This window comes from Mauremys reevesii, linkage group 4 (genome assembly GCF_016161935.1).
Source record: "Mauremys reevesii isolate NIE-2019 linkage group 4, ASM1616193v1, whole genome shotgun sequence".
In the NCBI taxonomy this organism is placed as follows: Eukaryota; Metazoa; Chordata; order Testudines; family Geoemydidae; genus Mauremys; species Mauremys reevesii.
Genome location: NC_052626.1, coordinates 122,903,612 through 122,929,683, shown reverse-complemented (window position 1 = coordinate 122,929,683; position 26,072 = coordinate 122,903,612). Strand labels below are relative to the sequence as shown.

General features: G+C 53.1%; 1 protein-coding gene across 3 annotated transcripts in view; it reads left to right on the top strand.

Moving 5' to 3' along the window:
- NAV1 (neuron navigator 1) overlaps positions 1-26,072 on the top strand; it is a 286,515-nt gene that overhangs the window by 81,304 nt on the left and 179,139 nt on the right. For all 3 annotated transcript variants that reach the window (XM_039534800.1, XM_039534799.1, XM_039534801.1), the window contains exons 2-3: positions 8,964-9,781; positions 10,719-10,822. In XM_039534800.1, coding sequence (XP_039390734.1) covers positions 8,982-9,781; positions 10,719-10,822 — 904 coding nt within the window. In that variant the 5' untranslated portion in view covers positions 8,964-8,981. The remainder of the gene's footprint in view (positions 1-8,963; positions 9,782-10,718; positions 10,823-26,072) is intronic.

Below are 26,072 nucleotides of genomic sequence, written 5' to 3'. Positions count from 1 at the left end.
GCCCCCACCTGTGCTGTCACCCTTGGGTACAATAATGTCTCCCTTAGCATGCGCTCAAGGGGTTAACTAGATCATTCATCCACAGCATTATCAGAATGTCTGGACATGCTCAGCAAAGCTTCCAGTAACTCTGCCCCCTGTTTCCCCTCCCCAGCCTTACCCTTAACTCTGCTCCTTGTTTCCCCTCCCCCGCACATTCCTAACTGCAGTCGCATGGCCTCTCACATGGCATCCACCCCTTGCACCTGGGTTAGGAGCAGGAGGGTTATGCAAGAAGGACAGGTAGGAGTAGGGGGAACCTGTATGTCCCATGTAGCTATTCTAGTGTCGCCTAGCGGTGGAGGGGTCTGTGTGCAGGTGGATGCTAAGGTAGCACTGCGGGCTACTGGATAGGACATCGAGAGGTGGCACCTTCTCCAGGCCCTCATTGGGTCTGATGCTTTCTGTGGCAGAGACACTGTGCTCCAGTGGGTAGAGCGTCTGGGTGCAGGAAAGGCACAAGGCTGGTGCAGTGTGCTGTGGGATCAGGATGCTGGCCTGGCCTGGCTCCTGTTGTACAGGGCTATGGTCATGGAGCACTGGATTTAGGGCCACAAGCTTGTGGCTCTGGTCTCCTGTGGGGTCACTAGGTGCTACTGGAGTATAAATAATGCTAAGGTGCAAGGCAGTGGAGACCCAAGCTGCCCTAACATTGCTAATTCGGCCTGGCATTTTGCAAGCGGCATCCTCAGCTGCAACTTCAAGAGCATCCAAGCAGGAGAGACCACGTGCTTTGCATTGGAGCAGGTCGGAGGCTGGCTGGGAATGCGAGAACGTGGTGCCCGTGCCCATGAGCCGCTTGTATCCACCTCACTACCTGCCCATTGTCCCCCGGCAGAGATGGGGGGAATGAGCAGCCGAGGTTTCAGGGACGGGAAGCGTTACTGCAGGCCAGCTGTGGCTGGCAGGCTTCCCAGCTGTGCTCCGCAAGGCCTGTAATCCGAGCGCATTCCTGGGACCAGCAGAGGGCTTCCCTGCACATCTGTCCTGGGCGGTGCTTGGACAGGACAAGAAAGAGGCTCCTAAGCAGGGGAAAGTTTCCCCGCCAGCCTGTGCGGGGGAGCGCGTTATCCCAGCCCCTGGAGGCCCTGCCTAATGATGCTCAGGCTAGGAAACCACAGGGATGCGATGAGACAGACACTCGGGCCAGGCTCAGGGAGAGCGAACAGCTCCAGCTGCCTGCCCCTTCTCCAGCACAGCAAAGAGCTAGAAGGCTGGAACAGGCAGTGTCAGCACATAGCAGGTCCCCCCAGGGATCTCACGACGAGAAACTGGGATTGCGCGCAGCAGGAATCGTAATATATACTGCAGCTAACAGCATCTCCTGGGGGTCACTAGGACAGGGGAGGCTCCCAGGGCTAGAGCACAGGAGGAAGCCCAGATGTAGGACAGAGTCGTCAAATGCTTGTTAACACAGCAAAAATGCAAGGTCATCCATCGAGAAGGAAGAAATGCAGGCCAGACCCACAGGCTGGGGACTGTGTCCTGGAAAGCAGGGACTCAGACCATCTTTAGGGGGGCCAGACCGGACATGAGTGCCCAGCGAGATGCTGCGGCCAAAAGCACAAATGCAATATCTGAGCGTTTCCACGGGAGCGGCGAGCAGGAGCAGGAAGGCGACTTTACCTCCGTGTGCGGCGCTGGGGAGACTGACACTGAAACGCTACGTCCAGTTGTGGGGCCCATGGTGTTTGAAAGAACATTGACAAATGGGAGCAGGCGCAGAAGAGAGCCACCAAAATGATTCCAGGGCTGGAGAAAATGCCGGACGGCGCCAGACTTGCTGTGCTCGGTCGGTTTAGCTGATCAAAAAGAAGAGTGAGCAGTGCTGTGTGTACGTACCTTCCTGGGGAGAACACAACAGGTATTGCAGGGCTCTGTAATCTAGCAGAGAAAGGCAGAAGAAGAGTCAGTGGCTGGAAGCTGAAGCCAGACAAAGTACCAATGTTTAACCGTGAGTCATTGGAACAAACTCCCCCGGGAAGCAGTGGAGTCTCCATCTCTCAATGTCTTTAGATCCGGCCAGGACTCCTTTCTCTTGAGCTCAGCACAAGGGCAACTGGGGGAAACTTGCTGGCAGGAGGTCAGACAAGGCGAGCTAATGGTCCCTTCTGGCCTTCACCGCTGTGAATCTCTGGCTGCAGGGGTTGGTGACAGGCCTGTCGCCTCCAGGGAAGCGGCTCCAAAGCAGCCCACGTCAGGGACGGAAAGTTGTTCCTCTCTTTAGATGTGGTTAACACACCGGACACAGCCCCTGTGAAATAAGCTGTCAAGTTTCAGACCACATCACAGTCACTGCTAATTGGCTCCCTTAGCGTGCATCTCTGCTGAGAGACCAAGGGGGGACTGAGCCAGGCAGACCCCCACCCCCTCTGGGCCCTAGCCATTGGCCCTCCAGCATAGCGTGCAGGAAGCTCACACTGGTCTTCCTTGTGCTGCACTTGTTCCAGAGACGTACAGAGACTATCAGGCTTGTCTCCTGGCCCCGTTACGTTCACACACGCACAAACTCTCCCAGGCCAAGAGATGTCAACCCCCTTCCTTGTACACGCCACAGGCTGGTATAATCTCACGAGGAGCGCCGAGCCCATCCTGGTTCCGCACTGAAGGGGGAAATTCACCCGGATGCCACCTCCGGGCTTGACGAGAACGGGTGTGAAATCAAAGTGCAGCCAGGCTGAATAGCAGGAGCAATAAGAGCAGCAGGGCTCCAAAAGACAATGAGAGAAGAGGCTGCCATAGGCACCCTCCCCACGGCACGCCACGGGCTAGCAAAGCCGCCTGCCCCTCTGCTCGGAAATGTTCCTTTGTGAACCGGATCCTGCTCATTGATGTGACTTGATGCCGTGTGAATGTGGGGATCTCCAAGCAGGATCTGGGGTCTCCCAAAACCCCCTGCTGCCCTGAGAACACCCTTTTGCCACCCTGCACGTCCTGAATTACTTTCGTCTCGAGCATGTAAGCTGATCTCAGGAGCAAGGGCTAACGGAAACCGCCAGCGTGTGGCGGAGCCAGTTCCAAGGTGATGTGTGGGGTGAGTTGGACTCTTCCATCCTCATTCTGCCCTCAGGTCTGAGCCCCCGACACTGAGGGCCCAATGCAGCCTTTCATACTAACTAGGACTCCCTAGGACTCTGCTGGGCCAATGCACCCCCACTCACCAATGGGGCAGGCTGGCAGCTGGCATGCCACGAAGGCAGAGCATGCTGCTGTTACCCCTCTTCACCCACGCAGTTGGCCAAAGTTTGTGAGTCCAGCAGGTTGTTTTTGCTAGGAGGAGAAAGTGATGGTGGAGTTGGGTATTGTGGTTTCCAACCCTCCAGGATTGGCCTGGCGTCTCCTGGAACTGGCATTGATCATTCGCTGACTATTGAAAGCAACAAGCAACCCAGGAGATTTTAATGGGATATTTTAAGACAATAACAATATGTCATGTTGCGGTGGGGGAGGAGGGGGAATCTCCTGCAATAACTTCAGTCAGAGTTGGCAACCCTATCGGGTATCCTTGGCACCGTGATGTTTATTTACAAGAATGTAAATAAAGTCCTGTTTCCCTGAACACAGCAGGACTCCAGCTATAGGAGTTAGTTTCTGTGCTCACATCTCCAACCCCGCTTTCAGCCAATACTCAGCCTAAAAGCTCTCCCCCTAGGCTTTTCTCAGGGTCATGCCTGTTTAGGTTGCATCTGAAACTTCCTTGCTGCCTTCTCCTTCCTTCTCTGGTGTTTCTCCCCTTCTCTCTCCCACATACCCCCACCTCCAGCCAAAACCCTCCACCCTCATCGTGCCAGTTGCTGAGCCGACTCAGATGTGCCTTACCTTTGTTTTGGGTGCTGACCTGCCTGTGTTTTGGGTTGAAGCCCCCTTTTGTATCTGAATTTTATCCCGCAGCCTACACTATACACTCACCTGTTTCACCCAGCCCCACAGTGCTATCACACACTTTACAGGAGGGGTGGGGACCTGCATTCACAGACCCCCTTCTGTTAGCTGCTTCCTCTGCTACGCTCCCCTCCTCCATTTATCACATACACTCTTGTAGGCTCTGGCTCTGTCTGCTGTAATGGAAGAGGCACATGGCTGGCTCAGGACACAGTGGGTATCCCCACACCACCTGGTTCATACTCCTTTAGCATCCATAGCGCTAACCTTGCATTGCCCCGGGCACTGCTGGCCTCATTCTCTGTGCGTGGCCGCAGGGCCCTCTGTCTTTTGCTGTGGGACGTCATGGGGCAGCAGCCCAAATTGTCCCAGAACGCACTGGATGCAAACACAATTGGGCAGCGTGGCCGGCACAGATACAGGAGAGGAAGTTATGGAAAAGTGGCTGTGTGGCCACGACTTTGTCCTGTGGGGTCAGATGAGAGAGAGAGTCTTAACCTGAGCAGAGGGAGCTGCTGGCAGGAGATGTGAAGCCTAGAGCAGATTTGCTAAAGGAGCCAGCCAGAGATACCTGGCATGGGGCAGGCCCCCACCCCTCATGCAGCTGGTTCCTTAGAAGGGAGCTGAAGCAGTTTGGGGGGCAGGGCCTGAGGGCTGCAGAGGAAGCAGGTAGGGTGGGGCAGATAAGAGAGGCTCTGTGAGGGAAGCTTTGTGTGCTTCCTTGACTGTGAGGTAAGAGCCGTGCTCTAGGACAGCTTGGGGACTCTGTGAGTGACTGGGGGAAGTTCCCTTTTCTGCTTGTGTTTGGGGAACTTTGTGAATACAGAAACCAGCCCCCAAGCAGGGCTGTGAGCGAAGGAGAAAGACTGCATGGGGCTGAAGGAGCCCTGCCCCCGAAGATGGGGAAATGGGGCAGGCACTGCAGAGATACCCCTGGCCATAAGGGGGTGTTTAGGTGGCGGCCATGCTGTCACACCGGGTTACAAAGCAGCACTGATAGGGCCAGATCCTCTGCTGGTGTAAATGAGTATTGCTTTGTTAAAGGGAATGCAGCTGCCTGTATTTACACCAGGTGAGGATCGGGCCAAGAGCATGGACTGGCCCTTAGATTCCCTTAGAGCAGGGGGCTCAAATGGGAAGATGATGTGTGTGAGTTGAGGGGCTAGTCTACCCAGGGAAATTTACTGTGTGGACACACTTATTCTGGAGTAAGCATGTTCACACTAGATGTTATACTGATCCGTTTCCACAAGCCCTCAGGGAGTCTGATTGGTTTAACATACACACAAACAGGGCCTGGGGAAAGTGACGCCTCCCTACGCTAATTTCCTGGAGTCCAAGGCCGCTGGGATGGTCTGGTCTGACCTCCTCCACAGCACAGGCCACCGAAGTCTCCTGTGATCTCTGGTACAAAGGGCGTTGTAGAGCCAAATCAGCCTTTGGACTGCACCCGGCACAGTGCCTAGATACGGTGACGACTGGCCCCCTAGAAATGCCTACAGCAGATGGCTGGAGGGCGGTGTTGTGGGTCACTGCTGAAATAGACCATATGGGACAGGTTTTCCAATGAGCTCGGCATGTTGGGGGCTGAGCTCTTCTGCAAACCTGCTTCCACATGTGCCAGGCCCCCAAGTAAGCAGGTAGCCATTCCCACCAGCGGGAGCATGTCTGACAGAACTTGGGCATGGCGGGGATATAGGTTAATCTGTTTGCAATAAATCAGCTCTTGTTTTGCTTAATTCTGCACCCAGCTTGGCGTTCAGCGCACAATGCAGTCAGCTCCTCTTCAGGGCAGCACATAAGGACTCCAGGGGCTAAACAGCGATGGAGTTTAGGGCCAGCGGTGCTCTTTTTAGGTGGATTACGGCACAGAGTGATTGGCAGCTGTCTTGCAAACCTGCCTGAGTGAAGGAAACCAGGAGGAGCAATCTGTTCCCTGGCCTGGGCTTGGTGGAGGCTGCCTGCTCTGGGATCATGGCCCCAGGGGCAAACCACAATTCAGATCACTAGGAGTTTTATTGGATCCCTGAAGCAGAGCAGGCGCTGGGAGTCGGAAAGGCTATCCCCTCTTTCTGTTCTGCATCTGTTCCCCCAGCCTGGCTAAGACCAAGTTTCCTATTTGTGCGCGTCTTTTTAGACCCGAGTAAGAGGCCTGATTTCTGTCTATGTAAATATTTGCTCTGTCATTGCAGGATCGAGCAGCTCACCATCAATAGCTTAACCCTCGTATGTGCCAGGAGGTAGGGGAGTTATGCTCTAGGGATTATTGTGGGGCAGGTCTCTGGCCTGCACTATACAGGGGTCAGACTAGATGATCACACTGGTCCTTTCGGGCTTTGGAATCTATGAAGCTGGTTTCACAGCCATGGAACTGCTGCACAGGGTAGGTGAAGTGATTTGCTTTGATTGGAACCCAGGTCTCTGGGGGCCCTTCAGGCCTGTGTCAGAGCTGAGCTGTGCTACACCCAACCTCTGCTGGACCTTGTGCCAGGTACAGCAGGAGTCTCCTGCTGCTGGGGCCAGGTGGCCCTGAATCCGAGATCACAGTCAGCCTTGGGCAGCTGCCTCTCTCTGCTACATCTGAGCTTGGGGGGAATCAGAGGCCAGTGTGCTGCTGCTGGAGTTGTATCCGCCTGCACTGTTCGGTATGTGCAGGCAACTTGGGACATGCAGCACACGAGATCCCCAGAACGGTCGCAAATCCTGTCTCCCAGCAGCCCTTGCAGGGTGATACCAGCCTCTCTCTTCGTTCTGATAGGCCCGGTTGAGCGGTTCTCTGTTGCCTGCAGGTACCCAGCTGGCAGTGCCCACCCAGGTGTGCTTGAATACAATATTTTCTGCTGGGTAGAGTTTGTTACACAGCCTGTGTCCTGAGACACTTCGTAGAGTTCAATGATAAATACTGGAAAGAGGAGAGACCCTCGGGGGCAGAGATAAGGGAGAAGAGCTGTGTGTTCAGATGAGATTTAGACAGAGATGGCCAGTGCAGGAACTCTAGGGGGGTGCAATGCTGCAGTGGAGAATGCTAATAATTGGAGATATACCAATCTCCTAGAACTGGAAAGACCTCGAAAGGTCATTGAGTCCAGCCCCCTGCCTTCACTAGCAGGACCAATTTTTGCCCCAGATCTCCAAGTGGCCTCCTCAAGGATTGAACTCACAACCCTGGGTTTAACAGGCCAATGCTCAAACCACTGAGCTATCCCTCCCCCCTCTTGCACCCCGTCAAAAGGGGACAGGGAGGAGGCCAACACTAGCTGATCAGAGAGAGCCTGGGTCCTGGCAGGAGATGCAGGGAGCTTGGAAGCTTAGCAGAGCACTAGATCCTGCTCGCGTTCACCTGTCCTGGCTGACTGTTTACAGCTGATTTCACAGAGAGCGAGAGAGTGCTTTGCACTTAGCGCTCTTCAGATCCGTTGTTGCTTTGAACCCCAAACCGGGTCGTGACCTCAATTTCCTGTAATCTGACTAAAGTGCTGGGGGTGAGCGATATGGACTCCGGGCAGCTTCTTAATGGAAATTGAATTCTTGCAATCGTTTCATCTGCCCGTTTTTCTCTGGCATATGAAAGGAATTCCTCTCGGCCACTCGAGGGCTCAGATGGTGACATGTTCTGTGTGGCTTGGCATCATCCCCTGCTTTCAGCTGCAAGGGACCATGGGGGACAGGTGGGAATCTCCTGAAACGTGGCTTGAGTGAGGGGATGGAGAGGAATCATGTAGAAATGGATAATCAGGGAAATGGCCATTGTGTTCTGGCCACTGTACTGGGGTCCTTGCCTCCCCCTTCCCCCCCCCCCCCGGCACTGTGAAAAGGGGAACCTCAAAAACAGCAGTGGGACCCAGCTCCAGGCAACAGACCCGGATCCCAACTTTCCTGGAGGTCTGTGGGGTGTAGATGAAAAAGGGGGCTTTGTTCAGACCCATCCTCAAGACGGGGGCCAGCTGCCAGTTGTGAATCTGGAGCTGGATGTCGTCAAAGTTTTGGGTGGGTTTGGATCTGAGAGAGGGTTGGTGCATGTGATGCCATGTTTGCTTGCAATATATTACCCAACCTCTAGGTGTCTCTGTGCTATGTAGTGGTCCATAGTGAATGAGCACAACAAAGCTGGAGCTCAAGCTGTGTGGAAGATTGTTTGTGTCTGTAGTTGTAGCTAGGACACCAGTTTATGAAAGACTTTGATGCCATAGCATAAATCATGTCTCTGGCCTATTTCTGCTCCAAACATTTGTTGGGCAGCACCTAGAAGAATGGATCTTGAATGTTACTGAATGAAGTAACCCTCTTTTTTAGTGCTTCCTGCTGATTTTTCCTGCTTCTATCTAAGCCAGAAGCATTCCAGGTGAAGCCCCTCTTGCCATTGATTGGGATGAGCCTTTAGACCAGGGCCAGTGGTCTATCCTTGTGGGGAAGGGGTAGGCAGGGCTGATGAGAGATGCTGTTACTGCCATGAGATCGGATCCAGAGGGCAACACTGGGGCACCTGGCAAGTTGGCTGCAGGGTCCTGGGTGTCGGAGGACACCCCTGTGCTAATGAGAGGAGCAGGGCCCCTGAGCCAGCTCCCTTCGGCTGGGCCAGCTCAGGGTGCCCAAGGAGTGGTGCCCTTTCTGTTATCATGATCTCTCTGGGCTGTAGCCGGCAGACACCACAGCCTCTCCATTGCCTGGATTCTGCAGTCAGTTCCCCGAGGTCCAAGCAGAGCTCCAAAATAGAGTCCTGGGGTAAAGGATCCAGGGTAAATGGCTGGGTGTGAAAGGGACCCCATCCCCTCCAGCAGGGTGGGCTGAAGAGGGGTAGCCTATTACACAGATCTTTAAGGGATCCTGAGGCCAAGGAAAGGATCCTGTTGCCAAAAAGCAGGGTCACGGGCCTCCTCCTTAGTCCAAACCCCAGCAGTTCCTCTGCTCCCCCTAGTCTGGACACCACACTGCCAGAGGGGCCCCTCTAGCACCCCATCTAGGAGCATCCCCAGGGCATCTCTAACCCCCGCTTGCCCCCAAGCCCAGCCTTAATTTGCTCTGCCTTTCTCTTCCCTCCCCAGCCCGTGGACCCTCTGACGATGAATGGGACGGCCAACGTGAACGTGACCGGCCGGAGCCATTATGCGTCTGCTATCCCGGTGCCACGCGCTATGTCCCAGAGCAAGCTGCCCCCGAGGCAGAGCAGCCTGGGGGCCCCCCCTTCCCAGCGGGCAGCGTCACCACGGCCGGGGAAAGCGCCAGGCTGCGTTAGCGGCCCAGCAGCCAAAGGCTCCAAGCCGAAGAGCCTTTCCAAAGCCCCCGTGGAGGCCGGGCCTGGGCCAGAGACAGCAGAGCCATCGGAGTGCAAAAGGGCTGACGGGGTGGAGTCTGGCCTCAGCCAGAGCACTAGGACTCCAGGCTGCAGCCCCCGGGGCGGCCCAAAGGCGACGCCTCGAGCGACGGGGGCTCCTAAGAAGGCTCTGGTTCAAGGGACAGAGAGAGAGAAGGCGAGTCTGAAGCCCGGAGAGGCCTATAGCAACCACGGCACCAAGAAGGGATCAGGGAAGCCGAGTGGCACTGCCGAGCTGGCCAAGACCCCTCAGCTGCAGGGGAAGAGCCCGTCCCGCTTCAGCCTGTGCAGTGAGTCTGGGCTGTCCGGCACCCCTGAAGGATCCAGTGCCAAGAGGCCCCAGAGCTGCCCGGTGAAAGGCCAGTGGGTGTCGGAAGCCCTCTGCAAAGGCAGCGGGGTGCCCAAGGCAGCCAGGGGCGAGGACAAGTCCCCAGGGATCTCGCTGGGCACCAGCAGCCCCATGCAGAATAAGGAGCCGGCCATCAGCTTCTCCTCAGTCCCACAGCAAAGTCACCCGGTCACTGCCACCGTGGCACCCTTCCACTACCGGTGAGTTCCCTGCCCGGCAGCGTGCAGGGCACGGGGCTCCTCTGCGGGGAGGGGCAGCTCATCTTCCCCTCCCCCAACTCTTCCCACCCCACACAAACCACAGGACCATCTGCCCATGCCCCTTGTTAGCACTGGGAGCATTTGCAGGGGTGGGGTGGGCTCACGCCGTGGGGCTCGGGGGGTGGCTTTCAGAGATCTTACTCACTCTGGTGTAAATCAGGAGTAACCCCCTGTGGAGCCAGTGGCAGTTACACTGGTCTCAGTAAGAGAAGCACCAGACCCAAGCCCTGATCTCATTAGACCCATAAGCATCACATCACTGACCTCATGGAAGGAACGAGGATCCGACACGCGTTTAAACACCCCCCCAATCCATAGTGAGTCCCATGCCCATTTCCAAATCCAAAGGCCACAAGCGGGGCCAGATGGGCTCCCTGTTGGAATCAGATGCTGGGCCCTACCTCCCAGCCAGGAGAGGCAGCCTGGCCACCAGCCGTGCCCTCCGCTGGCTCCTTGCCCTCACCCTTTCTGTCATGGTCCCCTCCAGCTGTGGGGCCCAGATCTTCTGGCTTCCCCTTTCGCTGCTACTGGCGTGGGGCCGGTTGAGTCTGCTGCCTGGCAGCCCAATGAGCTTTCAGTCCCCAAATAGCTGGGGAACGAACCCCTACCCTAGGGGACTACCCTGCATCTCCAGGGGGCTGCTTTTCATGCATGCATGACAGTAGCCCTCTTGGCCAACACCTGACATGACGGATTGAACCGGGGATCTCCAGAGCTCAAAGCAGCAGCTGCTACAGCTTGAGCTAAACAGCCCAGACGTCCAGCTTGAGGGCTGTAACAGACTCACATCCACTGTGGATCGGCACAGAGGGGGACCCGTAACACATTCACCGGGGGTCACACATGCACTGACCCTAACTCCTTTCTCTGTCTCCAGGCTGCAGGGAGACAGGGAGAAAAGTGAATTCTCCCAGGAGGAGCACACGTGTGAGGAACCGACCAGCCCTGCAGACGGGCCTGAACTGGGCTTCCCAGGCTTGGGTGAGTCAAACTAGGATTCACAACTCTAGGGATTGGGGGGGGGGCAGCATGTGGGACCTGAGCAAACAGCTCTGTCACCGGGTGAGGGGGCTGGGAAGGAAGGAGCCAGTGGCCGTATTTTAGGGTAACTGACTGACTAACTCAGCCGAATCTGGCCCTCGGCAAGGCCTGGTGGAACACTGATGTTGCTGCACTCGATGGCCAGGGGCAGTGGGTTGCAGCTGGTTGGCTCTTGCAGCGTAATGAGAGAGACAAATTGCAACACCAGGTAATTAGCTCAAAACGAGGCTGGCCGTCGGTGCATCATTACCTGCTAAACCCTGCGGCTATGTGCCGGACCTGTTGGGGCGTTTAATGAGCGCTGGCAGCAGGCCGTGCTCGGTAGCGCTCATCGTTGGCTGGGGATGCTACGACAGAGTGGATGTGCTCACACCGGTTGTGCTGAGTGTTTTTTCTGAACCGGGTCCAGATGTCAGTGGTTTTTACAGGTGCCTGGGTTCTAGGTCTGCCATGGGGGGAGAGGGTGCAGGGAGCCCAGGTGGGCCTTTGTGACCTGGATGGGTTGCAGCCAGGCTCCAGGGCCTGGTCCTCCACCAGTGCTGAATGGATGTAAAACGCTGCCATGCCGGCAGGGTAGCTGCTATGAACAATGTCCAAGGTGCTGGGGAAGGGAAAGTCAGGCCCTGAATGCAAGGAGCAGGGAGTGTTAGCACCAGTAGGCAATCTACAGGGGCATCTCCGTGTCCCTTGCCTCTTCAGCACCTGCTAGTGACTGCGGGAAGACATGCAAGCTAGGTCTGACCCTGCTGCCATAGCTGTCAGTGACAAAACTTGCGCTGGACTCATGGGAGTTGGACTGTCACCTAGGAGCCATGCTGCCTGCTTCTAATACTGGGGAAAGGCTCCTGCTGCCTGCTTCTAATACTGGGGAAAGGCTCCTGCTGCCTGCTTCTAATACCGGGGAAAGGCTCCTGCTGCCTGCTTCTAATACTGGGGAAAGGCTCCTGTGATTGCTGCTGGTCCTGTGGCCCTCTGCACTTCCCATAGCGGCGCTGGGGCTCTGAAAGGCACACAATGACAAAGTGTTTGTATTTCTCTTGCCTGCTAGTTTGACATAGTTTTGGCACGTAGACGGGTCTTGTGGTGGGAGAAGGAGCAGACGCTGCTCTCACGTACGCCAGGGGACTCTTTTGTTATTTTAACAGAGTGACGCTGGATTTACTGTGGTGTAAAGCAGGACAGGAATCTGGCCCTGCAATTCCAGTGAGTCACATCAGTTCCACTCGTGGTCAGGGAACTGATCAGCCCCTCCGGAGCTAGCTACCGCCTCTGCCTTTTGCTCACGTCCATTTCACTCCCACCCTGAGTTATCACCACATGGCCTGAGGTGGCTGCCAGACCATCTGTCTCTGGGGAGGAGGTCTTTCCAGCCACCCCATGCCACGTGGTGTATTTACCAAGCCCTTTGATCGGGTGGGGGGAAGGGGCAGGAAAGCTGATTTGCACTGATTGAAATCTGCCCCAGACTCGCACCCAACTCAGCCTGAACAGGAGAGTTTGGTTCATTTTTTCAGTAATGGGGCGGGGCTCTAGCCTTCTGGGTTTCAGCCAGTGACAGCCATGAAACGACTGCTCGCTCGCCAGCCCCTTTGAGCCGGCAGTGCTGGATTTCTCTTGGGTAAACCTGAACTCATAGATTCTAGGACTGGAAGGGACCTCGAGAGGTCATCGAGTCCAGTCCCCTGCCCTCATGGATGTGTGGCCCGATCTCAAGACCAAAGGGGTTCGGGCACGTTCAGAAAAGAATTAGAACCATGGGGTGCTGCCCTGACCTGAACCATTTGGGGCGGAAAGCCCGAATCCTGCAGGCGTGGAGTGTTTGAACATTGGGCTGGAGTGGCCTTATCTCCCAGATGGAGAGAATAGGAATTGAGGAGATGCTGCCCCTGGTGCAGGTTTGGGCCCTGCATATAAGCACACTTTTATCTCTGGGTGCCCATCCCTTGGGAGAATCTAATCAGAAATCAGAGCCATGCTTCTGAGTTGGGCTTCCCCACTGGTCTGATCTCAGAAGCCATGTGATGTAGGGGACTGAACTCAGGGCTGGAAACTGCAGGACTTCTAATCCCAGCTCTGTCACTGACCGTTGTGTGACCTTGGACAAGTCATGGCTCCTCTCTGTGCCTCTGTTTACCCTTTTGCAGAATATGGGGCTATGGCAGGCATTAGCAGGTGGCGCTATTACACATAACCTCCAAGTATTTTTTCTTAATGTGTGAGTAAGTTTTTAGTGTTGGAAGAAATACTAGTGTTATTACTTTCAGGTTGGTCAAAGTTCTGCGTACAGCGAGCTATGTGAGCGGCAGGAAACTTTGCTCTCTGTCATGGGCTCTGATTGGAGTCAATTCATGAGGCTCTTTGGGAACTGGTCATTAATGTTGGGCTGAGATTCCTGGAAGAAGGGATTGCTCTCCATGCTATTTGACCCACTCTGTTCCAGGACTGGTGTTTGTGTGAATAAAGCAAGACACACTTTGGAGACACTCAGACTTTGCATCACTGATCTCTCCTCCGCTGGGAAGCTTATCTGTGGGGCCCCAGCACACTGCCATTGCTCAGCTGAGGAGTGACACTGGGGTGAGAATGGGATAGTGATGTCAGAAAGAGGCCTCACTATTATTTTTTATTTCTAATATATTATTTATTTATTATTTCTGAGGACCCCAATTGAGGCACCATGGGCTGAGCACTGTACAGATAAATAGTACACAGGCAACTGCTGCCCCAGGGAGCTCACAATCCAGGATTTAGTCAGTACCAAGAGAAGGAACAAACAAGACCACCCTTGCAGGGGTATGTGAAGGGTAATGTGAAGCCCGCAGTGATCTGAGATCCTGTCTCCTCCCAGCACTGCAACTGCAGTGCAAGCAGAAGAGGCCCTCAAAGTAGAATCCCTCTTGATTTAAACAGAAAGGGGAAGTTGGCAGGCTGTTTGTGAGAGCCCCTTAACTCTGCCCCTCATGTCCTCTTTTGCCAGACATGCTGGAAGGTGCTTCATTTTCCTGAGGCATGTGAGGAAGTGGTGGCTAGGCATGGAGCTTTGGAGGAGTGCATTGGTGGGCAGCCATAAGCAGCCAGTGCAGGGAGAAGCAGGTTATTATGGAGCAGATATTCAATAGACTCTACTCCCAGTTAGGCACTGAAAGAAGTGGCCAGATTTTCAGAGGGGCTGCGAGCCCTGGGTGCTGAGCTCTGGTGAAAATCTAGCCAATCAGGTGTAAATCAGGAGTAACTCCACAGGGTTTGAGTCTGGCCTTTAGATAGGTGCCTAAACGGGTGCTGAGGGAGTCTAAAAATCGGGGCCCGGCTGTAGGAGGTGAGCTCTTTGCACTCTGACCCTGCCCGCACAATGGACAAGGGTGCTGACGTTTATAATGCCTGTTTGAATCTTGTAAATGTGCCCAGAGCTGTAGCACTAGAAAATAAACCTCAACCAATCCATCCAGCAATGTGAGGTGTTATATACCGTCCGTGTTAAATAGTCGTGATATTTCTACCAAAGCCAGCCAGCCCTCAGCATACTTTGTCTATCCTCCTCTGTGGTGTGCAGTGATGCTGTAGCTATGTTGGGCCCAGGGTATTAGAGGGATGAGGTGGGTGAGGTCAGATGTTTTACGGAACTAACTTCTGTCGGTGGAAGAGACGCTTTTGAGTTACACAAAGCTCTGTGGAAACTTGAAAGCTTGTCTCTTTCACCAAGGGAAGTTGGTCCAGTAAAACGTATTACCTCACTCCCTTAGCTCTCTATTTTCTGAGCTCCTAGTCTACACATCTGTCGGTCTGCCCTGCTACCTGTTAGTATCGTCTCCGCCTGTCTATCCTCCTAGATCTTAGTATACTGGTCTGCCTGGCTCTCTGGCTGGGTTACCTGACTGAAGTGGCCTCTGCATAGAAATGTACAGGGTGGAGGCATTGATCTGTGACCTTGTCTGCATTCATGGTAGGAACCGGGCTCCATTACACCGTCTGTTCTGGGAAACTCCTTGTATCTCTCTAGGAGCCTGGTAAGGAGAGTGGCTCTTTGGCTAAAGGGACTGTGACTGGGGCCTTCGGACAGAATCTGCCTACTCTGGGTTTGTGCCCAAACTCACCCTGGCTCTGTTAACAAGGTACCCCCCCACTACCCTGGCTCCAGCCTCTCTCCCCAGGTGTGGCTGATTTCCTGGGAATGCTGCCTGGGGATGTCCCAGCCCCAGGAATGCAGGGGAGCCGGGGGTTAACGTGTCAGCAGCCTTGGCTGTGCTTGGTTCCAAGAGGCTCCTGCAAGGTGCTGAATGCCCTCCACACCCACAGAAGTCAATGGAGAGGAGGGTGCTGTGCAGCTGCCAGGATCAGGCCCTTATGCGGAGTTGAGCCGCTGGTTACCAGCTGGATGGGCTGGACAGTGTCCAGTCAGTCTCATAACCCTGCTTCAAGCTCCAATGCAACGAGAGACAGTGGGATTGGCTGAACCTTACCCCTCTTGGAAAGACTGTCTGGGTTGTTTCAGAGGAGAACTCTGCAGCTCCAGGCAAAGCCAGGACGGTGCTTCTCCTTGGCAGGCAGAGAGCAGGGCTCTGCTCCTGACTCCCCAGCTGATTCAATGTGTGCCCTTGAACAAACCACTTCCTCTCTTCCTGCCTCAGTTTCCCCAGCTGTCACATGGGAGCCTGTGATACTGATCCCTCTGTAAATCTCTGTGAGGTCCTTGGTCTCAGCATGTGCTGGGAGCAGGGAGAAGAGTGGGTGAGGGACAGGCTGGCCATTTCAGTTCTGGAAACTCAAAAGGGAGGATTTGGAGAGGAGCCGGGTCGCAGATAGCACTAGGCAGTGGGGGGTTCTGCCAAGTGGGCAGAGTTCTGAGTGTTTAATACCAGGAGGAAAAGCTGCTGTAGGGTGTGTCGGGTCTGCTCAAGCTAGCTGTGTTGGTCTGGGCATCTCATTCATATGGACGACTGGAGAATATGCAAGGCCACATTTTATGGCCAGCTAAAGCAAAGGCAACCATTCTCACGGTGGGCTGCATATTACAATATAAAGACATGCTGAAGTCAAACTTGAAAGCCTCTCAGGTTCACCCAAGTGACTGGGAAGCAGCAGCCCACCACAGAGCAAGGTGGCGGCAGAGTTGTCATGTGGCCGTTTCCCACTTTGAAGCAAGGCGCCTTAACGCTTTGTGTGAAGAACGTGAACCGTGCAAAGCAAGGAAAGCGCAGCCTGCGCTGGTGGTGGATGAACAGGCCTGGCCCACGTGAAACCGCATTGGTGGTTCTCGCATTGGTCTGATGTGTAAGAGACGTGAGACTCCATCATCATCATTGCCACTTGGCCAACTAGCCTGTGCCACCTCCCGCGCTGCAACGTCCACACAGCTATTTTGAGTGCGCTCGCTGGAGTGGAGCCTGCGTGTCTGCCTGCCTGCGCTGGAACCAGCTGCACTGTAGACAGCCCCTTGGTAGTCAGAGGAGAGCTTGTGCTCTTCCCTATTGCAGTGGATGGCCGTTGCTATACCTGCCATGAGTGTGTCAAGATTCAGGCCAAGGCCCCACAACATTTCTTCAGTCCCTGGCTAACAGCTGAGCCCCCTGTGGAGGCCTGGCCCAGCCAGGTCATTGCGGGCACGTGCGTTCCCCCGCCGTGGTACACTGCACCTGCCCAGTAGCTGGTCACTCAGAGACAGGTTTCTTCCATCCCTGGACACTGAAGGCTGGATTCTCAGCTGAGGAGAGTGATGTGGGGGAAAGTAGCTCTAAGCTGGCCAGCAGCCAGAACAGCCCCTGGTATTAACCAGAGCAACCTAAGGGCTGCTGTAAATTCTGCTGGCTACCCCAGAGAGCACTGGGCTGACTCAGAGCAGCAGAGTGCTGTGTGCTCTGTCCCTCCTCGCCCCACCATGCATGTACACTAGCCTATAACCAAGCCAGCATGAGTGGGGAGAACGGCCAGGCTGGTGGGGTTAAGGAATGTCCAGTCCCGCCAGCATGCAGAATGGGCCGAGGAGCAGCAGTCAGGGGAACTCCTGGAAAGCAGGTGCTATTCAGTGCCGGAATTAGCCACGGCTGGGCCCAGCGTGCAAATCCACACAGAGAAAGAGGGGCCGGCTCACACAGTGTAAGGGGATTACAGCCCTTTTAGGGGATTCTGCCCTAATTTGCCTGCATGGCCATAAAGCAAACGGGGCTAGTGATCAGCTCAGTGGGTGCAGCCCAGACACCACTGCAATGGAGATTAAATACGGAGAATTACTCCTGTTTACATACAGGTACGTTTCCCCTAAGCTGGCCCTAAGAAGCTCATGCCCAGTGTCTGGCTCTAGGGGAAATCCTGAGGTTGTCATCCAGGTCAAACTCTCACTGACTTCCATGAGGCTTAGCCCAGTAAGACCTGGGAGGGAATGCAAGAATCAGGAGGTGTGGGGGTGTGAGAGAGAATGAGAAGGCAGAGGATTGCCGTGGATTTGTGGGATCTTATTACTCACCAATAGAGCTGGTCAAATCCTGTAAAGCCCGTGTGCACAACTGCATTCAAGTTCTAAGCCACTGTTCAGTGCAGCTGTGATGAAGTGGGGGGTTTTCTTGGTTTTTCTGTGTTTTCCAGTGGGTTGCATGCAGAGGGAGTGGGACTCAGTGTCCCCGGGTGTTACTGGTTTAACAGGGTGAGGGAGTTTGTTGGTACAGAGGACCGAAGAGGGAACTTGGGACCCCAGCCGATGGCCTGGAGGATGGAGACCCCAGCGACTGGTGACCCACAGACCCAGCTCAGGAGTTACAGCTGGTTCTGGCCAGTGGGAGGACAATGGGCTGCGAAGAGAGGACCCTGGTGACCTGACCAGCCGGTTTCAGCCAGAGGGGCCAGAGGAGGGCTGAGAGGAGGGGAGACCCAGGCCATCCTGTTTATGACCCTGTTTACCTGGAGAGAAGACAATGGACAGAGGAATGGACAGAGGTGGGGTTTGGGGCCGGGGATATCAAGGCCCAGCAGGGAAGCAGAGGGGGCTCTGGGCTGGAGAGGGGAAGCAGGCAGAGCCCCCCTGGCTGCAGGGAGACTGGGATGTGCTGGGCTGAGGGAGGCCAGGCCTGAGACCCTGAGAGTTTCCTGCACTGTGTTCAACTCTCAATAAACCCTCCTGTTTTATGCTGGCTGAGAGTCGCTCTGGTCTAGAGAACAGGGTGGCATCAACCCATTCGGGGGTGAGGAGGCCCGGGGGGTCCAGAGTGAGTGGACTCCCTGAGGGGGCCCACGGCGAGAAACAGGTGTGCTAAGGCTCAGAGAGGTGCAGCTCCAGGAGGTGGAGGGGCCTGACCCCAAGAGAGAGTGGATCCTCGAGAAGGGCTGTCGCACTGGAAGGGGAACCCCCCACGGACCGCCCGGGACCAAGAGTGGGCACAATCTGTGAGTTCGTGACAGCAGCCACGGTCGTGCCTCTTCCCTGTTTGCTGTCCACAAACAGCTGTGCAAGGTGGGTTTTGTCGAAGCTACAACTGCTGTTTGGGTGCCCCTCCCCATGGCCCCAGGGGCCCCCCACTCTATGCTGGTCAGCATTTGTTATTCTCCTCTTTAAAACAGTGTTGCTCAGCCAATCAGGGAGCAGAAGTTGTAACCTTGTGACCTAAATGACCAAGCACCTTGGGCATGGTGCTGGGCAGCAGGGGTTGCACTTTAAGGGAAACCCCCAGTACTGCTAGAGTTGCAGCTCCCTCATCAAGGAGCAGCTGGGCTGTTTGTGACTCTGGTTCCCCCCCGGGTTCTGTGGCTTCTCTCTGCTGTGAGTATCTGCCATCGCCAAGCTTCAGGAAGCTTGTTCCACGTGAAGCACCTGGCCCACCCCATCCCTGCCTCACTCCTTACTGTTGCGCGGTCACCGACCAGCTGTGAGCTCAGCTCCGTCACTTCCCAGGGTTGGAGTGCCTTGAATACGTGTGACAGCCGCCACCCCAGGGACTGAACCAGAGACCCCTAGAGCTCAAGTCTTGAGCAGCTCTGCGCTGTAACAATTCATATCCGCTGCAGCTCAGTCACGGGGGCACCCAGAATGCACACCCCCATGGGTTACATGGGTGCCTTTGAGGTGCCTGGCATGCCGTTCTGCCTCTAGGAAACCCACATCTACCTGGCCATTCACTTCTGGTGCATTATGTGCCACTGTCCTGCCCTCGCCCTCTGACCCTCTGTTCCGGAAATGGCTGTTCGGCTTGTGGGATCCTCCCACAATGATTAGGTCATCAACATCCAGCTGATGAGGCAACGGGGCTAAAGTAACTAAGGGAGTAGTGTGGCAAGGCATAAACTTCTAACAGGTCATCGGCTTAGCCTGTGTCCCCAGCCGGATTTTCCCAAGGACTGGGAGTGCCCTGAGTTCTGATCGTGTCTCTGCCACTGACTGGCTCTGTGACCTTGAGCAAGTTAAGTTCCCTCTGTGTGCCTCAGTTTTCTCATTTGTAACATGACTCCCCACTTTGTGATCTACAGCTGGGAAGCCCTATGTAAGAGTTAAGGATTGGTCCCCATTACCCTCCAGCCTCCAATTCTGTAGCTCCTGCAGCAAAATCCCAGATACTTCCTCTCAGTCAAAGTGCTTTGCAATCTGGGCACCTGCTCCTGCCCCACTGACATCGCTGAGATGTCTGCCATTGGCAGCAGGACCACAGCTAACTCGCCACTGTACTTGTGGGGAGGTGAGAAGCCACCACTCTTCTGGAAAGGGACATGGAGCTTTTAAGGGCCATGCCTGACAAAATCATGGCTTTTAAGGCCAGAAGGGACCATTCGGGCCAGAAGGGACCATTCGTGCATAGCACGGGCCAGAGAATTTCATCCAGTTACGCCTGCACAGAGGGAGTGTGGGTTTTTAAGGCATTGGCTTAAAGAGCCTCTCTGTGCCTCAGTTTCCCCTTCCCCATTTAGACTGTAAGCTCTTTGGGGCAGGTGGGCTCTGGTCCTGTCCCTGCCTTCCCACTGTCTCTCTGTCCTTATGGCCACATGAGGCTGGGAGCCCATTGTGGGCAAATCCTGGTGCCAGCAGGGCCCAGCTGTTCCCAGCCCTCAGCCTGCCTGGGAAAATAGAAACCCCTCTCTTCCAGCTGCAGCCCATCTCCAGGTGCTAGGGAGGGTGTTTAATTCGCCGAGTCCACGTGAAAATGACAGCCTCTTTCTGGAAACGGCTCCTCCTGGCCCCTCAGCCTCATGGGTGTAACACTATCCGGCCTGGCAGAGCTCTGAGTCTGGGCTGAGAGCGCAGATTAGTCACGGGGCCTGCTCAGGAGGCAGCAGCAGCATGGGAACCGAACGAAGGGACTCAGGCTCGCACGCCTGGAGCAGCTCCGGCATTGACAGCGGTGCTCTCTGCCACCAGTGGATCAGCAGACCCATGGCTCGCCACAGTTGTCACTCCAGTCCCATCCTCAAGCACCTATCGCCCCTAGATCTCTGCATGCAGAATGGCTTCATTGGCAGCCCTTCTGAGCTGGGATTTGGAAATGTACATTAGAACTGCACTCAGCCGTGGTGCTTGGAGTGAAAAATAAACCCTCAGACCCTGGAGCTCCTGCCGGTGAATGGCGGGGGATTCATTTTGCTGGGGTGACGTGGGGCCATTTCTTTCCCATCACAAGCTCTCCCCACACGTGAGCTTCTCCTTGCTCTGATTTAGCACAGCTGCTGGGCTGTTGCACATGGGAAACTGGCCTGACCCCAGGGTTGGAGTTGGGGAGGAGGTTACAGGCCCATTGCAGCATAGCCAAGTGGTTAGGGTACTCAACCAGGGTATGGGAGACCTAGGGTCAACCCCTGCTTTGCCTGACTCAGAGTAGGGCTTGCACTTGGGTCAGCCAGGTTCCCTTGCCATGGCTATAGAGTCAACCTCTCCTTTTGAAGCTGTTCCACTTGGGATAAAGAATTAAATCTATTCAGTGACTCATAGAGACACTGATGCTCTAGCCTAGGAGTTAGGGAACTCACATGGGAGACCCAGGTTCAAGTTCCTACTCTGAACCTGGCATCGGCGGGATTTGAACCTGGGTTTTGGTGAGGGCCCTCACCACTGGGCTTTTGGCTATACTGGGGTGGGTCAGTCTCTCTCTGGCTTTGACCAGAAATTCCATCCTGGATCTGAGGAAACTTTCACTGAAGCGGAGACATTTCTGCAAAAAGGTTCCGTTTGGACAACTCGGCTCCCCCCTGCCCCGAGCGGCTCCATTTAACAACCTCCAAAAGGCAGTCAGCGCAGGCGAGGCCAGTGCTGATGTCCTGTAGGCCACCCCCACCATCCCCATGCCCCGTCAGCCTCCCCACCTCACACCCTCCAGCTCCTGCACTCTGACCCTCCACAAAACAAGGAGATTTAGGGTCAAATTTTCAGAATTGCCTAAATGACTCATTTCCAAAGGGATCCAGGTGCCTGGAGAGGCAAAGATTTTCAAAAGCCCCTAAGCAGGTTCAGTGCCTAAATCCCATTGGCTACGCTGATCCCGGTGCTTTGCTGGGAGATGGTAAAGCCCCTTAGCAAGTCACATCCTGCTACAGCCAAGATTAAACTCCCCTTGCCAGCCCCTTCTTTGCTGTTAGATGGAAAGATGAATACAGCAACATTGTCTCTTTCCTCCTCTAATGACTTGATTGGATTCCAACAATCTATTATACATGCTCAAGTGCTGGCCATTGCTCGCTCTCTCCTCTGTCTTCCCCCACCCACCCTTTCAGTTTTCCTTTGAGCTCCAGGAATGACCCATTGCTCGGAGGATGCAGAGAGAGAGAGAGAAGAGAATTTAATGTTGCAAGTGAGACACAGCCAATGGGCTCCCCTTACAGATGCCCTCCGCATCGAGGAACGTTATATCTGGGTTGAGGGTCACGAGGAGAAAATCACTGGCGAATTAATCGCCTCCATGCAGAAGCCACTATGTGCACTATGTGCCTGGCATCTTCGCCCCCTTCCAATCTGATGGTTGATTCCACGTTTACAAAGTCATTCTTCAATGAACCATTCACAGACATTTATTCCAGCTCATTGTATTTTGCAGGCTTCTGTGCTGCCAGTGATACAGTGAGAGGTTTGAGGGGGGAGAGGGAGGGAAATCTAGTTACGTCATTTCTTAGAGGAATAATCAGACCCCCACCCCCTCTCCCCCCCAAAAAAAATCCCTTTGCAAATTGGTCTTACAAATGCTCCAGACCTCTCTGGGTTGTTATTTTATTGACCGATACAGGGATGGCTGTTGCCACGGCAGCCAGGAGCTGGCTCTGCAGTGGAGGATGGTGGGATACTCCAGGGATGTGCAGAGAATATAAAAAGAAAGGGAGAGAAGAGAAAAGGGAGAGGTTGGTTTAGGGAGCATCTGAAACTTCTCTAGCTGAAATGATTCTTTAAAGGGACAGAACTCAGTCCAAGTCCCAGTGAAAGTCCTATTACAGACCTCTCCTTTTTGCAGCGCGATAGGTCCCTTCAGCGAGTTGGTCTTGACAGTTTTCATATTATGGTTCATCGGGGGCACAAAGGGCAGGATCAGGTGCCTGTCTGACATGGACTCAGCCCATGCAGCCACATTTTCAAAGAGGGCCTCTGATTTTTGGGAGCCTCCGTTTTGGGGGGACTCCAGTTGGGCCCCTGAAAAAGGGAGATGTCCAAAATCAGCTAAAGTGAGGATGGCCCATTTGCAAATGATTGACTTGAGACCTCTTGGTAGCAAATTAGCAGGTGAGCGTGCACACATGGTGAAAGCAAGGAGCCGGCCTCACATGCTGACCTGGGGTTGTTTGCCTTAGCCTGGTGTGAGTTCCTGATACTTCTCTTGGATGCTCCGCCAGTAATTATGCTGCAGTACGGTTTCCAGCTAAGGAAACCACCCTACTGGACTGTCACTGCTGTTAAACCCTGTGCTGAGCAAGGAGGAGGGGCCGCTGGGTTTGGGGGGGGGGGTGAGTTACAGGGTGAGTGGACTAGCGAGGTGAAATTAGCCTACTTTGGGGTTCAAGTCTGCACAGCCAGATTTGGGGCTGTCAGCAGAGGACTAGAAAGCTCAGGTGCTGGATTTCTGGCATCAACTTTTCGCTTTCTATTCTGATTCTTTGACAATTATGGCGGCATAGGGCAGGCTCGGCTCGGGGGCAAAAGGTCCATAGAGTTTAAATAGTTTGCTCACAAGCGTCTTGGGCAGGGGGTCCCTAAAACAGTCTCAGCAAGCCCCTCAGGTGCTACCTTTTGGCCTAAATGCTGTGACTCTGGGAATCACAAGCAGCCCAGCCTGGGTCAAGCATCCTTTCACATGCATCTGATGAAGTGGGTATTCACCCACGAAAGCTCATGCTCCAATACGTCTGTTAGTCTATAAGGTGCCACAGGACTCTTTGTTGCTTTTTACAGATCCAGACTAACACGGCGACCCTTCTGATACTTGATGTCCTTTTATAGTTATCCAAAGAAAAAATTGTCCCAAAACAAATGCAGTAGTCCTGGGCTAGGCATACCTCCCCCAGCAGGGCTCTGACAGTCTGCAGAAGTCCTGGGCCATCCCTATTCAGGGAGCAAAGAATAAGAGGTCTGTTCTCCTCGGGGTCAGCCAATAACTGAGCTGTCACTTCATTACCTGACAGAGCGGACAGGTGTAGCGGGGAGGGGCTGAGTCAGCCACAGCAGCTTGTTAACCCTCGCTGGCTTGGTGCAAGGCTGGTTACCCCATCCCAACAATTGATTATTAGTTTATTTGTGTCTAGCCCATTTATACGGCGGCTGCCACAGACAATCAATACAGATAAAGTCCCTGGGCTGTGTGAAGCTGCTGATTAAGGGATATGGGTGCTCCAGATTAATGGGAATTGGGCATCCAAATCTCCTAGGCATCTGACAATCTCATCCTAAAGAATCAACCAGAAAGTGTTGTAGCTCATGTGGGGAAATTCTGTATTAGACCTTGTCCTGACACATAAAGAGGGACTGATCACAGAACTAAAAGTTAATGGTAACTTAGGTACAAGTGATCATGACTTGATCACATTTATCATGTGCAAGCAGAATAAAGTCCAGACCAATAATCTTGTCTATCTATCTATCTACACACCTGGTGCTTTAATAGGGACAATTTCACAGAGCTGAAAACAATTATGAGTCAAATCAGCTAGAAGGAAGAATATAACCAGAAGAATGTGAATAATCATTGGGAATAATTTCAGAACTAGATGCCCAAAAAGGCCCACAATTATGCACACAGGATCAGTTCCATAATTTAGGAAGTAGGCTGTGCTAGTAAAAAAAACAAAACAACAACTTGGTTGGTTTAGAGGGGAATTGAAGGCAACTGCAAAAAATTATATAACAAATGGAAGAAGAGTGAAGTTGACAGTAATTAATATAAATCAGAAGTCAGGAATTGTAGAAAATTGATAAGGGAAGCCAAGGAGCACAAGGCAAAATCTATGGACAGCAGTGTTAAGGACAATAAGGAGTTTTTAAAATATACTGAGAACAAAAAGAATCCTGACAATGTTATTGGTCCATTACTAGATGGAAATGGTAGAATGATCAATAATAGTGCAGAAAAGGTGTTCAATAACTATTTTTGTTCTGTTTGGGGGAAAACAGGTAATGTGATCTCATCATGTGATGATAACACTCTTTCCATTCCACTAGTATCTCGGGAAGATGTTGAACAGAAGCTACTGAAGATAGACATTTTAAAATTAGCAGGTCCAGATAATTTGCATCCAAGAGTTTTATAAGAGTTGGCTGAGGAACTCGCTGGACAGTTAATATTGATTTTCAGTAAGTCTTGCAGCCCTGGAGAAGTTCCCAGAAGATTGAAAGAAAGTTAATATTGTGCTAATTTTAAAAAGGGATAACCCGGGTAATAGTAGTCCTGTCAGCCTGATATTGATCCAGGGCAGGATAATGGAGTGGTTGATATGGGACTCAATTAATAATGAACTAGAGGAGGATAATATAATGAATGTAAATCAACATGGGTTTATGAAAAACAGATCCTGTCAAACTAACTTGGTATCTTTTTTGAGATTACAAGTTTGGTTGATAAAGGTAATAGAGTTGATGTAATATGCTTAGCTTTCTGTAAGGTATTTGACTTGGTAGTGCACAACATTTTGATTAAAAAGGTAGAACAATATAACATTAAATGGATTAAAAACTGGGTAACTGGTAGGTTTCAACTTGTAACTGGAAATGGGGAATCATCATCAAGCAGATGTGTTTCCATTGGGTTCCTGTAAGGGTCAGTTCTTGGCCCTTCGCTATTTAACATCTTTATCAATGACCTGGAAGAAAACATAAAATCATTATTTATAAAGTTTGCAGATGATACAAAAATTGAGAGAGTGGTAAATAGTGAAGAGGACAGCTCACTGATTCAGAGTGATCTGGATCGCTTGGTAAATTGGGTGCAAGCAAGCAATATATGTTTTATTATGGCCAAATGTCAATATATACCTCTAGGAACAAAGAACGCATGCTATACTTGCAGGATGGGGGACTCTATCTTGGGAAGTAGTGACTCTGAAACAGATTTGGGGGTGATGGTGGATAATTAGTTAAACAGGAGCTCCCAGTGTGATGCTGTGATCAAAAGAGCTAATGCGACCCTGAGATGCACAGGAATCTCATGTAGGAGCAGAGAAATTATTTTACCTATTTGGCACTGGTGTGACCACTGCTGGAAGGCCGGGTCCATTTCTGGTGGCCACAATTCAAGGAGGAGGTTGATAAAGTGGAGAAGGTTCACATAAGAGCCACAAGAATGATTAAAGGATTAGAAAACCTGCCTTCTAGTGATAGACTCCAGGAGCTTAATCTATTTAGCATAACTAAGAGAATGCGAAGGGGTGACTTGATCACAGTCTATAAGTATCTACATGGGGAACAAATATTTAATAATGGGCCCTTCAGTCTAACAGAGGAAGGTCTAACATGATTCAATGGCTGGAAGTTGAAGCCAGACAAATTCAGACTGGAAATAAGGTGTTAACAGGGAGGGTAATTAACCATTGGCCATGGGGGATTCTCCATCACTGACAATTTTTAAATCAAAACAGGGTGTGTTTTCTAAAAGCTCTGCTCTAGGAATGATTCTGGGGCAGTTCTCTGGCCTGTGGCATACAGAAGGTCAGGCTGGATGATCATAGTGGTCCCTTCTACCCTTAGAATCTATGAGCCAGACCAGACGCCTGGGACAGAGCCAACCCAGAACCTAGCAATAAGGCAGAAGCATGG